General features: G+C 39.4%; 1 protein-coding gene across 2 annotated transcripts; it reads left to right on the plus strand.

The window, feature by feature from the left end:
- Window positions 1-865: 865 nt before the first annotated feature.
- LOC118782058 (lysosomal acid phosphatase-like) lies at window positions 866-10424 on the plus strand. 2 transcript variants are annotated; one of them, XM_036535296.1, is made up of 11 exons: window positions 866-1081; window positions 3002-3097; window positions 3790-3876; window positions 4788-4940; window positions 5249-5347; window positions 5431-5520; window positions 7498-7630; window positions 7895-7983; window positions 8552-8658; window positions 9568-9743; window positions 10023-10424. In XM_036535296.1, the coding sequence occupies exons 1-11, from the start codon at window positions 956-958 to the stop codon at window positions 10157-10159; spliced, it is 1293 nt and encodes a 430-aa protein (XP_036391189.1). In that variant the 5' UTR covers window positions 866-955; the 3' UTR covers window positions 10160-10424. The 2 variants fall into 2 exon arrangements, with proteins under 2 accessions (XP_036391189.1, XP_036391190.1); XM_036535297.1 differs by having other exon boundaries at window positions 1024-1094.
- Window positions 10425-14773: the final 4349 nt, after the last annotated feature.

A 14773-nucleotide genomic window follows, 5' to 3' on the forward strand; every position in this document is an offset into this window, starting at 1 on the left:
TGCTACATTCAGTCACTGGATAAATACACATGACAATAAATAGACAAATAACGAGACAATAAATAGACAAAATAACAAAACAATAAATAGACAAAATAACAAAACAATAAATAGACAAAATAACAAGACATTAAATGGCAAAGTGGCATGCAGAAGAGTGCAATTAAATTTGTAAACAGATTAAACCTTTTAAAGTGGCTATGTGCATTTTATATTTTTGGGTGCTCAGTCCAGGGGAGCGGGCAGGGATATGCTGTGCTCCGGGATGTGGGTCCGTTCTTGTGCAGGTGCAGGATGGGAGGAGGGGGCAGCATGGAGCTGAGGAGCCTGACTGCCTAAGGAAAAAAGCTGTTGCATTGTCTCGCAGTGACGGTACAGATGCTCTGGTACCTTCTGCCAGATGCAAGGGGGGCGAACAGTCCATGGGGTCTGTGGCAATGCAGGTTGCACGCCAGATGCAGTGTTTGCAATGCGGTGTACTGCACTGAAATTATCATGGCATAAAGTGGGAAAACATCGTAATTATTTATGTACTGAATGCCTTGTCCCTGAAAAGTGTAATTTATCTTGTCTGAGTGTATTACATACAGATCAGAACGAACAGTCAATGCTTACCACTTCAGAAATAGTAGACGATTGATTGCAGAAAGTCCTGTCTCTTCATTTGGACTTTTGGGACATTTAAAAAATAGGGTTGAAATGTATGCATTTTACGAGTTTAGGAGCATTGATTTTAATTATTTTTAAATTTATTTTTCTTGCCTTATCTTTTGTTGACCATTCCACTACAGTAGGTGGCGGTATACATCTATAACAGATCCACGCGAAGCAAGCGGAACCACAGAGTAAGAAAAATAGCGTCTTCTTAACAAATGACGTATAAATTTCTTCGGACGTCATTGGGATCAACTGACCTGAAGCTGGCCGGTTTACAATCTTCCGGCTTGATGTTGCGATGGCGATACCGGTAATGGTTCGTTGTCAGCCGCAGAGAATCCCGTTGGTTTTTTTACTATCGTTTATCGTATGTGTCACTTCAGACGAAGTTGCCGGGGACAGGAGGCTCAAATTCGTCACTGTGGTGAGGAACTTTGGTATGCTAGCAAGCATTATCCTGTTGCTAAGATGTGTGGTGACAGAAGTTGAGTGGGGTTCTGGCTGAAAGAGGTGTACAGTCTGCGTGTCGTATTAAAGGAGCCGCGTTTTACCGTCAAACTAGTAAACGACAGCCAGAACTCTTGGCTTGCTAGATAACGTTAACTTAGTTACTGTGTGGTTAAAGGTAGGGATGCTAATGCTTTGATTGCTGACTAACAGGCTTGTTATGCTAATGTTTGTGCAACAGTTGGCTGTTTTTAAATATAATTTGTGTTCTGTCCCTTTAGCCCTCTCCTCTCAAGCAGCGTGATTTGCCGCTTGCTTTTTCTCCATGTTGTCATTCTTGATGTGTAATGTTGGTAATATAGACTAGTGATCTTCATAGTGTAGTTAAATATATAAATATCTACACTCCAAAACTTAGTCTCATATTTAGTCAGTGCTTTTGTTTAAAAGAAAAAAAAAAGTTTTCCCTCACGTGTTCAAGAGTTGCGCTTGTGTGGAAATAGTTCGAAGTTGGTTAACTGGTTTACTATAAGTATTTCAGGAACGCACTGTGCCAGAACCACCTGTACTTGCGAGGATAACGTTAGTTGTCTGTTGCTTTCATGGGTGTACGTATTCCGACACACGGTCAAATGACCGGTTTGCAAGCTAGCTAGCTTCCTGATTCTGTATTGCGTTGCGTTTTTCTCAGTCTCGTAATAGTTGCTTAATGCCTGCGTGTAAAGGGGCCAATGTTCCTCAAGTACTGAAGAAACTAAACTCTTGGCAAGAAAATTAGATGGTTGTCACTCCTCAGTTTCCCTGCCACGAACATGAGGGCGTAATGAGTACAGAGTTTAAAGTAGTGTGTACGGCCTGTACAGTATGGCCTTGTTGTACACAGCTCAGTAGCCCTGACATCTTTCCAATCATGTTTTCTGTCAGAAGTGTACACTGCTTTTATTGCCTTTTCCACTTGAAAAGAACTGTAGCAGTTGTATTTGACTGGATTATTGATCAAAAGAATAAGCCTATGTCAAAAGCCATTGGATGCAAGTTATTACAAAGTTTCATGACAGCCATTGATTTTTGAATTGAGAAGACTTTGTTCAGAGCTTCATGACAGACACACAATGAATCAGCAGAGATTTCACATGAGAAGTTTGAAGGTTGTCCTGCATCAAATTCCCCTTATAGATCTTCAGTAAATGCGGGCCAGTTTGTTCAGAATGTGTACAATGGACAATCTTTGAAAAATTTACTGTATCCAAAGTAAATGGCTGTTTTTGCTTTATTCATGGATCCAGGACACCTGTATGAACTGTGCCAGAAGTATGGTCTGACCCTTACCCTACAACTAAAAATCCAATTTTGCTTCTCTGTAGAGATGGAATGTGATAGAATTTGTGTTGTAAACATCTCATGATCTGTTTGAATCTAGGTTATATAATTAGCCATCTATCATTCTTACTGCACTACAGCTCACACATGCAAGCAGTAAACAAACCTTGCCCTCAATTAAAATGTTCACAGAGCAATGGTGCCTATGCCTTAGTTTAGACCATGTAAATGTTTTATGGAGTACTGTGGATAGTGTTAAGCTGATAAACCTGAGGCACATATATCGCTCTGCTATTTTGATTTGGGTTTTTTGTTTTTTGGGTTTTTTTTTGCTCATAGTTCTGTCCTCATATTCTTTGAACACTTTGACAGAGTTAGATGGCATTTAGAGCATGATGTTTCTTAAATATTTATGTAAACATTGTAATGAATGTAATCACTTACCTAGTAAAATGTTTTTCTTACTTAAAGTCAGTTGTTGACTTACAGCATTTAGTGCTACAATGTCATAAATCTGTGAGTTTATCAGTGTATGTCTTCTGATACTATTAAAGACCCTGACACTTTTTGCATCTAGCTATATCGCCATGGGGACCGATCTCCAATCAAAGCATACCCCAATGATCCTTACCATGAGAGCATGTGGCCTCAGGGCTTTGGGCAACTCTCACAGGTACTGCCTGCACACCCCACTCTACACAGCTGAATCTTTTCTGAAGGGCTTCATTAAGGGTTTAGAGTTTAACACAGCATTTCTTATGTGTGCATATTGTACAGCAGTGTGTTTTTAAGAGGGGTGAATTAGATATGTGTGAAGACAACAAGATTGCCATGTCATTTAGGCCATGTACCTCAGCTGCCTACCTCGTATGTACAGAATTGCATCAGTCGTATCACTTGCCTGCAGTAGACTTGATTTTAGATTATAGATTACTTGTCATTATTCTTCTAATGAGCAGATGCACACATAACTGAATTTATATGCACATCAGGGCCAAGGCAGTATTGTACTGAAGTGAGTGCCATAAATCCAGACAGAGTCTAAGTGGAAACCAATGGTGCACTTGGCCTTGCACTGTGAAAGTTATTACCATATGATAAGGAAATAGGCCCACATAACAAGCCTTGTCACCACCTGGTCTAGAACCTCAATCCACTGTAGTGTATTGGGGAATGTCTTCTCCTATGTCATGTTTCAAGAGTAATTTTAAACTTCTTTATGAATGACAAATGCTCAGAACACTATTTGTGATTGAACCAAACTGTTAAGCAATTGGAGAGCTAATTCTAGGTTAGTTCTGATATTGTTTACACAGGATTTAGGTTAAACAGGTTTGGTGTAAGTCCTACCCCTTATGTTTCCAGGAAGGGATGAGACAGCATTTTGAGCTGGGGCAGATGCTGCGGCAGCGCTACAGAGGCTTTATCAATGGCTCCTACAACAGACACGAGGTGATTTCTGACTCTCTACTTCCCTCTCTTCATTACAAGAAAAGAGACTTACATTTTGTTGACACTAAAATGATATACAGTTTTTTTCATATGGTAGTATTTATTGTTAGAAGACTATAGAAAAGTTAAGAAAACAATAAAAACATTTTTGGCTGCAGCTTGATATGCTTTCCTATCATTGGGTATTTGCATTTTAGTTTCGGATTTCAACTTTTTTTGTATGGTGGGCCTTTTTTCAACTTTTAGTAAGTGTAGCAAAGGGCGAGAGCAGTCACCCCACCCAGCCTCGAACCCGGGTCTACAGGGTACCAACCATGGCTCGTTGGTATGGCAGTCAGAGTGCATACTCAACGGTAGTGACGGCACTCCGTCACACTGCCCTCCCCTTCGGGAAGCGCGCCCATGCGCTTCACACACCATGGCGTCCCTCACGCATTCTCTTGCTGTACTTCTCCCATCCCAGGGTGCCCCACTCACCAGTGCTTCACCCATCTCTGGGGTCCCTCACACTGTTCTTCACCCATCTCTGGGGTCCCTCACACTGTTCTTCACCCATCTCTGGGGGCCCTCACACACCGGGGTCAACTGAACGTGGGGGTCCCTCACACAGCTCACACACCGGGCACGCCACCGATGGCCTCGCAGCAAGCCATCCCACTTCTAACACCATTTGTAGCGAAGGGCGAGAGCAGTCACCCCACCCGGCCTCAAACCCGGGTAGTGACGGCACTCCGTCACAGTAAGTTTGTCATGAAGAACCTTTACTCACATCACTCACCTCGATGTGACAGTTTTGCAAACAGGTAGTAATATGTAAGTATTAAAAGGAGGATTTCTATCGACTACGGTATATCTTTGTGAAGTAATTCAGCCATTGAAAGGAATGTGATGTTCTCTTACCTGGTCTTCAGATTTTTGTGCGTAGTACAGACTATGACCGGACCCTGATGAGCGCCGAAGCAAACCTGGCTGGAATGTACCCTCCTAATGGTTCACAGGTGTTTAACCCCAACCTCAGCTGGCAACCCATTCCTGTGCACACAGTACCCATGGCTGAGGAGAGGGTAAGCACTGCATTGTGTTGGAGTGATTTTATTTCTGGGCTTATGAACAATGTTACAGATCCCAAATGGGGCAGGTGATATTGCCAGTATCACTCTACCTCTGTCAATGTGTTTTTGAATATGTAATGGCACAGTTTTTTAAATGAAAAAAAAATGAATGGATACATAGATAGCTGACTATGTAAAGGTCTGATGTTATCCAGGAATTTTCCTTGAAGGCATGCATACAGCATACATAGGCACCATTTCATAATATTGCCCCTTTGAAAAGAAGCTTGTTCAATTTTATTTCCATTTCCTTTTTGCAGCTTTTGTCATTCCCTCGATCCAAGTGTCCTCGTTACGAGAATCTCATCAAGGAAACTAAGCAGACAGAGGTGTTCCTCAATGTGACCAGAGCCTACAAAGTATGTTTCCTACTTATATGAGCTCTTATATGACTCTTTTCACTGAACATCTGGTTCTTAGGTAGCTCTGCTTTCCCTCACAGGATTTTGTGGATATGGTGAGCAAGAATGCAGGCCTGAAGGACAACAACATCGAATCAGTATGGAGCATCCACGACACCTTGTTCTGTGAGGTGAGCAGCACCATCATATTCAGTAACAGACAGTTGATGACACAGGGCCTCATTGGCTCATGGTTTTATTTGGAGGCACACTGCTTAAGTGCTGCTTAAGTATGGCTCTCCAAATTCCAGCTTTTTGACCTAAAGTGCAGCACTATCCTTTGTCTCTCTAAATCCTAGCAACATCAACCAAGTGCCAGATGGCTGCCATGTCTGCAGATTGTTTTTGTTCAGTTCAAACAGCACCAGAATCAATCTTGATGGAGTCAGTTTAATGGAGGCCCTAATGCTGTGATCATTAGTCATTGGAAAGAGTGGGAAAACCTGTTTTTTTTGCCTGTAGGTGGTTATAGACCCTGGCCGAGTATCACCTTTTGGACAAATTGTTGTGAACTCTGTCTACAGCAGACTGTAGCAGTGAAAGCAGAACTGTGATTGGGAAAGCGTATACTGCCTGTGTTTATAGTTCCCGATTTGTGTAATGCTGCATGTGACTCGTTTTCCACCTCAATGCTTAATGATTCAGCTCTGATATTGAAACAGATACAAACATCTTTAAAGGTACAAATGTTAATATGTCAAAGAATGTCAAAGAAAAACAAAGGCAACTAATGAGTGAAGAAACTCTACCCCTACATTCTTTCATTATTTAGATGATAGAACTGAAAATTCATGTTTGTTTTTGATGGAGTTTTGATGTTTTTGAGGGCTCTCATTTCATGCTAAACTTGTTTTACTCCATATATTTCCATCCTCCAGCAGCAAAAGGCTTGTATAGCCTCAGTTTCAAGCCACTTGTTCAAGAATTATCACATTGCAGTACCTTAGTCAGCTCAGTTAATAATTTAATTCCCACAAATTAAGTGCATGAGCATGAATTTGACAGCTCCTCAAGTTATTATGGGTTTTCTGGAGTCTGACATTATTTAAACATTTAATGATACCATCTGCCAATTTATATCAACCAGGAAAACTCTTAACTCACTTGTAATTTATTATCATTAATTAGCAAAAATCATTAAATAATAAAACAAAATATGATTGATACATACTGATTGATTGTTATGGAAAACAGAAACAGTGTCAGATGTTTTGATCAGTTATTCAGTTGTGATTCCATGCAAGTCAGCAGTCCACAGCAATTCCAGAGTTGACGGTGTTGCCCCGCCATTTATTATGTGCTTGTTAGAAATGCATAAAATGCTGGCTGATTGACCTTTTGCACAGGTGAGCATATCTATCAAATCACAAATGACATCCGTCTTTTTCCTCTGTTTTTGACAGAAGATTCCCCTCCACTCACATCAGGCTCAGACTTGTTTTTTGTGTTTTTTGACTTTAAATGCCAGTCTGTTGTTACCTCGTGTGCGTGGTTGAATGATATTATGCAAGTTATGCAAAACACATCCATCATTATACTGTACACCCGGTGGATATAGATCTGCGTGCATCCATGCATTTTTGTTCCTCCCTGACCACTTAATTTTTTTTTTTTTGTTCTCCTGGTGATTCTAATTACGTTACAATATTGTCATTTAACAGATGTTCTTATCCAGAATGCCTTACATAGGTTACCATTTATACATGTTACTCAGTTATACACATGGATGTTTACTGAGCCAGTTATGGGTTTTGTACCTTCCCCAAGAGTACAGCATTTGTGCCCCAGTGAGGAATCAAACCTGCAGCCTTTTGGTTACAAGCCCTGATCCTTACCACTGTGCTACACTACCATAATTATCCAATTGAGGATTTTATAATGATTCACATGCCAGTGCTATTGTCTGACATTAGAGTGCCGATAAGGACACCCAGAGGGTAAAGATACAGGTTGAAAGTTCAGCAGGTCGTGTGATGAGCAAAACTCCAGGTCCTAGGAATAAGTTATTGGATGTTTATGTAATGTTTTAGGGAGCTGTTGTGAGGTCTGGATCTCTATGCCTTCTCTTCCTGAGTCATGGGTTTTGGTCTGTCACTCTGTCTCTTCAGGCAATGCATAACCTGTCGCTTCCAGCCTGGGTGACCCCTGAGGTTATGAAGAAGCTGAAGAATCTGAAAGACTTCAGTTTCCAGGTCATGTTTGAGGTCTACAAACGGGAGGAGAAATGCCGACTACAAGGAGGTGATGTTGTACAAAGAAACTTTTACCCAGTCCACATTTCCAAATGGCATATTATACAGTTAACTGTGAAATACAAGATAGGCATACTGTAAGTGTCAACTCCAGAATGGCTCAGTCAGTCAAGGCACTTGTTTCAGAGGCAGGGTGAGTCCTCTGGCAAATAAATTGACTTTGTTTATGCTGGGGTAGTGTTGTGCAAGGCTGCAGATGCAACCTCTGCTCTCTCCCTTCTTGGTGTGACTGTTTTCTGTTATTGTTTTTTAGGTATCCTTCTCAATCAAATTGTGAAAAACATCTCTGAGGCTGCAGACTCTAAATCAAATTGGCCTCTGAAGATGATGATGTACTCAGCGGTAAGGCAACACCAGGGTTCATTTACCCAAAAGTACTACATAATGATAATGTGAGATAATGTCCAATCAAAAATGTGAGGAATGTTTCTTTTTTGCCTCTTTTGAAACAGACATAAAGTTGTATGTAATGTAGCAGACATTTTTTTTTACAAATATGGAAGATGTAGTTAATGACGTGTTATTAAGTTGTTCGAGATTCACAGAGAGGGATACGTGAGTGGTAATAATTGATACATCTTTATTTATTTATCTTGATCTGTTTTTAAGATTATGTTCACCATTTCATTGTTTGACAACTATTAGCATGCTCAGTATTACTCTTTAAAAGAATTGGTAGCCCCTTGATTTGCTTAGGAGTTTTCATTACTCATGTCATTACTAAGTTTGCAGCCACTGTTTCCATTGCATTGTTTACATTTTATGTTTTACAAGGTTTGTGAGTCATGAAATTGTAGATTTCAACCACACATATACTGGATGCTACGAATATTTTAATATAGCACTTTGATTTGAGGTGTGGCACGGAGATTATCAATGAATCAGAAACAAATCATTGTGTGTTTTCCAGCATGACACTACGTTAGTGGCACTGCAGTCGGCGCTGAATGTGTTCAATGGGAAACAGCCCCCATACGCCTCTTGCCACATTTTTGAATTGTTCCAGGAAGACAATGGGTACGCTTGATTAATTGGCACACCTCTATTACTGTTTATTGTAATCAGATTTGATCTGTGTACTACTTTGGGTGAAGTATTTAGACTAAATCAGAGATTATCATTGACCATCATTGAAGGCTTGGTTGATTGATTGATGATTAAATTTATTTGAGAAATTTAAAAATACAATATTACCACAGGATAATGTAAAAATTGGAAAACAAACCAGGGATAACATAATAAAGTCACAAGACTTATTTCCATTCTGGTCCTCAGGTACCCATGTACACATGAAAGGAATTACAAATATACAAAAAAGTTATATATAATCCTGTATTACTTTGGCCATTAACCATTTCTTTAATTTTAGCCTTGAAACTCAAGGCTATACACACACACACATACACATATACAGTTTTAAGAAACATTCTGCATTTGTTTGCACCACTTTTAAGTCAGCCACATGCCAATGCAGTTCTTAGAATTGACTAAGATTTACTCAACAATGAATAATCAACACACAGTAAAAAATAATCTTTGGCCAGAATTCAGTTTTTTTTTTTTTTTAATTCACTGCAGGAGGATAATTCTAATAAGGCACACATTCAACATTTAAATTATCCTTAAAAGTAACTTCCAAAAACATTTTAATTGAACAAGATATGGCATGGTAGAGTTTCAACAGAGCTTATATTGAGAGAAGATGCGGTTGTGATCAAATTTGTCTTTGTTTTGAAATTGCACCATCTTTCAGAAGGTGAGGATGTGCCGTTGATCAGTCCAGCTAAGTAGAATACAATCCAGGAAACTCATAGGCCCTGACATGGCTCAGATGGTTCGGAGCTTGGGGCCTTCAAAATAAAAGCTGTTTGACCACTCTGGCCAGTCTGAGATAACTCAAGCCACATCTGCTGCTTCTGTCCTTAGGTCATTCTCAGTGGCCATGCATTACCGTAATGACAGCACAAAGGAGCCCTACCCTCTAAGACTGCCAGGCTGTGCCCAGTACTGCCCCCTGCAGGACTTCATCCACATTACTAAGCCTGTCATTCCTGAGAACTGGGAGAAGGAGTGCCAGGAAGCACCGGACAGGAAGGATACAGGTATGTCAGATCTAAGTAATAATCTTTTTGTTATTTTCATTTAGTGGCCTCTCCTGGTTTAAAGAGACAGATGGTGCAACTGTTATATCTGTTGTAGTTCCATTACATAAATAAAATTGTATTTATATATATTTTCAATTTCACAAGTAAGTCATTTGCAAGTTTCTTAGTGAATACCCTTTTCCAGGGTGTCCTTACATAGCAAAGATTTTAAAACATATTGCTTGATTGAGCATAAATGGTTGATTTGTCTGTTTTTTGGATCACTTTGTACCCCAGAGGTGATCATCGGGCTGACACTGTTCAGCTGCCTGCTGCTCTTTCTCATCATTCTCCTCTTCACGGTCCTGTGCCGGAAGCGGGACAGGGAGGACAACTACAGCCACCTAGTAGACCAGGGTGAAGAGCACTCATGATCATTGTTATAGCTCTTCAGGAACCATGAGCTATGGCACAGCAGGGAGGACCTGTGAACCCCCCACCTCCTGGAGCACAGGTGCTTGGGCTCTTGAACAGGGGAAAGGGTGAAGACTATTTTTATAGGGGAACCAGTACCAGTACCCCCAGTACCCTAGACACAGATATAGACATACAGTGAAACAGGTGAGGGGTCTAAGCCCCATTCTTTGTGTATTGACTTGAAGGGCATGTTTTGTGATGGTTGGTACATGAGAGAGCTCAACTCAGAAACTCTGAAAATTCTTTTTTATTTTTATTGTAGGATTTTTTTTTTGCTACAAAAAAGAACATTTTATAGATGATTGATTCAAGTGTGACATAATGAACTTTTAAGTCTATATGAAGGGATTTTATCACTGTTTTAATATGCATGGAAGTGTGCTCGAATCATGGTGTGGTTGGTTGGACTTTTCTGTTGCTTTGAAGGACATATCACATGATGTGTAGGTCATGGGATGAGTGATGGGTTCACATGAATCATGACCCAATGTTGCTGTAGTAGTCCTGGGGAGTGCTGCGTGTACTGATATTTGCAGGAGTCTTTTCCATAGATGGGAAGAAGTCTGGGGTTATTGATTAGAAATCATTTGTTAATATTTATAGTTTGGGCTGAGGTTGTTTGGTATGCAGCCCACTTTTCAAAACCGTTTTATTTTTGTTTTAGGCATGAAAGGGAATTGCACACAATGCTTGGGGCTTTTTAAGTTTGCGCTTGTCAGCTTTTATTAATCACTCTGGGTTTACATACAAATTCATTCAAAACTTGTTTCGCTATTTGGATGAAGGACATGAAATGCTGAAAATTGAACTATTTTTCCTTGTGTCTCAGATAATTAGCTTTGTCTGGTAAACACACTGCACCTTTTAAATGGCATCAGCAGAAATCATGAAAGTATGACTACTGAATGCTGAAAGAGGGTGTTATCATGATGAATAAAATGATTGGATTCACTATCACAATATAAAATACCTCTACCAAAGGTTATTACCATATGATACACAAGGGAAGACAAAATGTGTGTGTAAAGGAGTGGGTTTTTTGTCATTGAAGTACATTTTTAATTTGTTTTAAGGGCAATGCAACCAGCATTAAAAACAGGCTATTGTTTCCCTCTAACAATGTACACTGAGTTAGTATTGTTGGCCTTAATTCTTAAATGATGCCTTAATTATGTTCTGCTTTTCAGTGTAGCACTCATTTTCATGTAGAATGGGGTAATTCTTACAGGAGACTTACTTATTTTTGTAAACTTCATGTGCTGTGCATTGTTGTCAAATATTCTGTCTTTGTTTTGATGTAAAATTTAGACAGGTACCATCAGGCAAATGTGAATTACTCAAGAGCCATAACTGGAACTCACACCAGACTTCCATATCTAGTCTAGATTTCTGCTGCAGCAACAAGGCTATTCAAAGTGGCCTATTGCTGTCAGCCTTACCATTTAAATGTATCACCCCTTTGTGAGTGTAAAGTGGTAAAATGTGTTTTTGTCAAACAGACAGTGAGACCTTTTAAATTATATGTGAATTATGGCACTTAAATTGTCTACACTGCTAAAAATGGATTGTATCCACATTATTTGTTGCCAAACAGTTTTATTTCTGGATATTATTTTTGAGGTTTTATTCCTTAAAGTATGGTATTTAATTGTTTTAATACCTGGATTGAGCATTTTAAATGACTAACTCATATATAAAACAACTGTAATGTTACTTTGTGTACGAGCCCTTTTATTTGTAAATGAATGTACATTTTGAAATATTGTGATGTGATATTGTGAAAGACCTGCTGTGCACATACTGGAATGATTCATGTAAAACCAGTGTTATAAACCATGAACCACAGAAGATGCCACTTGACTGTGGTAATCCACAGTTTCTTTGTAAAAGGCCTCTTTGTGGTTTTCAGGAAAGTGTTGAGAAAAAAAAAATGTTTGTGCCTTAAGGCCAAAATGTCAGGTCATTTTGACCAAAGCAAAAGAGCAGTCACTTCTGTCCTCTGCCCTCTGAGTAGATAAGGAGTATCATATATTCTGTGACAGATATAACAGTCTATCTAAGCCTTGAGCCAAAGCAGTGTCCAGACGACTTGGCACCTTCGTAAGTCCACCAGGAAAGGCTTATTTCTCAGGATGGCAACCATTTAGAAGGGATCATACATGGGGTGCCAAGGTGCTCAAAATGAATGCAACATCTTTCATAGCGGAAATCATGACCAGCATGTACCTGTGCAGAAATATGTATGTTAGCAAAGATCAGACAAATAGTATTATCATTTTCTGGAAAATTTCTGCTTCTATCGATTATTTTTGCTGCTGATTTGCAGTGGCCTTTCAGCCTAAATGGAAGGACACACAAATCTAAAGATGAATTCACATTCATTTTTATTCAGTTTTACTCATTGCCATCAGTTCAACCTTTACACAGCCCTGTGTAGATCATGATAGAGATAGAGTTATCTGACAATAACTAGTGCGGAGCAGAAACAATGTATCCTAAGTCTCCTTCCATCCCAGCAACTTAAAAACAGAAGAGGACATCATGTAATAAGACTATTTTATCATGTTGTAAGGCTAGAAGAGCCTCCTTAAACACATGCATCACTTCAATATAAAGCTTAAAGGAGAGCAGTATCCATTTCAGTGGGAGGGGCAGATTGAAGCGAAAACCAAAGCAGAGGCTCTGTGTTTAATTATTCATCATTCAGGCAAGGACACCCAGCAAACAGGGCCTTAGTGGCTCTCTAGATCAAACTATGTGACATTATTCCTGTCACTGATCATATAACTCTCATTTATTGGTCAGAAGAGCAGCAAATTGTTAAGTCTGATACAATAACTTGCGGAGGGTGTTTTTGTGCTGACCCATTCTGTGCCCAGTTTAAGGTAAATGCTGTGCCAGCAGTGGCCAGGATGGTTGAGCTCCTTCCAGGAAATATCATTTTTCCGGGTCATGAATATTTAAAAGCTCACACATCATATCTGCTTTCATTGCATGACTTCACCTTATAGTCTGGCGGCTGTGAGAATGTGGAGATGAAGTGACTGCTGGCTGAGCAGCAGTGCATGACATGTGAACGGTGAGAAATGTTTTACAGTGCATGCATATTATAAGGATTACACAAAACACATGCTTTATAGATGAATGGTTTTGGGGGACTTATTCATCTTTGAAATTCACATAATTCACAGTGTGTCCTCCAATCAGTTCAATTAGTCCATCAGTCAGTCATTCAATCAAACACACTTATACTTGATACAAGAACCCTTTACAAAAAGAACTCACAGAGTGCATTATAAAAAGACAATACTTGATTAAAACATTGCTTATTTAAGAATTTACCTATTCATTTGCAAGTGAAAAATGGCAAATATTCTTCATATTTTTTGGTCTTAAGATGGATGGCAATGTTAAATTCCCATCATAAATGTCTCTTTTACCTACATTGTGGGAAATACAATTGGAAAGTAGTATATGCATAATTTTCATATATTCAGAGGCATCATTTTACAGCACCTGTACAGAGTCATTGGTTGAGGTTAAAGTAAAATCATTGTATTAATTCAGGTGCCTTCCAGGTACTTATGTGACATTGCTTGTCTTTAAAGACATCCATCTCTTTGTTATGTAACTTCTCTATTACAGGCAAAGCACAACAGATGGCGGTGTTGTATGACAGCAGACTGAAAAAGGGGACACTGCAACAGCTTGTCTTGTGTATTCCATTCTTTTCTTATTAGACTCTATTCCAAATGACTAACAAAACATTCATTTCTCATTGTTTGCACTTATGCAGTATTATGGATGCTATTTAGGTTGAGTGTCCTATACTTCCAAGTGTACAACACCTGAGATTCAAACCTGCAACCATCTGGTTATGAGCACTTCACTGAACACCACTTCACACTGCCAAGTATTTAGTACCATAAGCAGTATTAGACGTGATAAGCTGACACATGAACAACGACAATCAGAAGACAAAAAGTCCCCTCCTCTCCATGTGTTAACCTCATCTCTTCCAGAGGAATTTTTGCTTCTAACCTGCAGTACATTGTTTTAAATTTAATCAAATTGGGTTAACTAAAGTGATCCGAAATAACTTTCTTGCACTTCTGAACACGGCAGGGGGGTTAAGTTTGAGTTATTTTAAATTAGATGTAGCCTAGATGTCCTTATGATGTGATTTTATCATTTTGCAATAGTTCAAACGTTTCGCTTTCTGTGGAGTCAACAATTAAGTAAAATGTGATTAAATATATTCATTTAACTAGACTATGTCGAGCCAGTTGAGAACATTTACGGTATAAACGGGGCTTGCAGCGAGGCTGTAGGTGGTAAAGAGTTAACGTCAGTAATTGGATCAATGGATATTGTGCTGAGCCCCAGCATCTAATTACAACGATGAAGACCTCTCCAGACGAGGGAAGGGTTGTCTATTTACGTGCCTGTGGGGAAGTGATACAGGTTACAACAATATATTGTTTTTTAACTTCCTAAATTCAACATATGTGTGCGTTTCCAAACGAGCCTGCCCCTTTACCAATTTTAAGAAGCTGGAATTCTTGCAGTTT

Source organism: Megalops cyprinoides, chromosome 8 (genome assembly GCF_013368585.1).
Source record: "Megalops cyprinoides isolate fMegCyp1 chromosome 8, fMegCyp1.pri, whole genome shotgun sequence".
Classification (NCBI taxonomy): Eukaryota; Metazoa; Chordata; class Actinopteri; order Elopiformes; family Megalopidae; genus Megalops; species Megalops cyprinoides.

What these genes read in the sequence shown, in the direction of transcription:
- LOC118782058 (XM_036535296.1), top strand. Translation starts at nt 956, where the DNA reads ATGGCGATACCGGTAATGGTTCGTTGTCAGCCGCAGAGAATCCCGTTG. An exon ending in ACGACACCTTGTTCTGTGAG is followed by an intron (nt 5,521 to 7,497) that starts GTGAGCAGCACC and finishes CTGTCTCTTCAG; the next exon opens with GCAATGCATAACCTGTCGCT. An exon ending in AGATGATGATGTACTCAGCG is followed by an intron (nt 7,984 to 8,551) that starts GTAAGGCAACAC and finishes TGTGTTTTCCAG; the next exon opens with CATGACACTACGTTAGTGGC.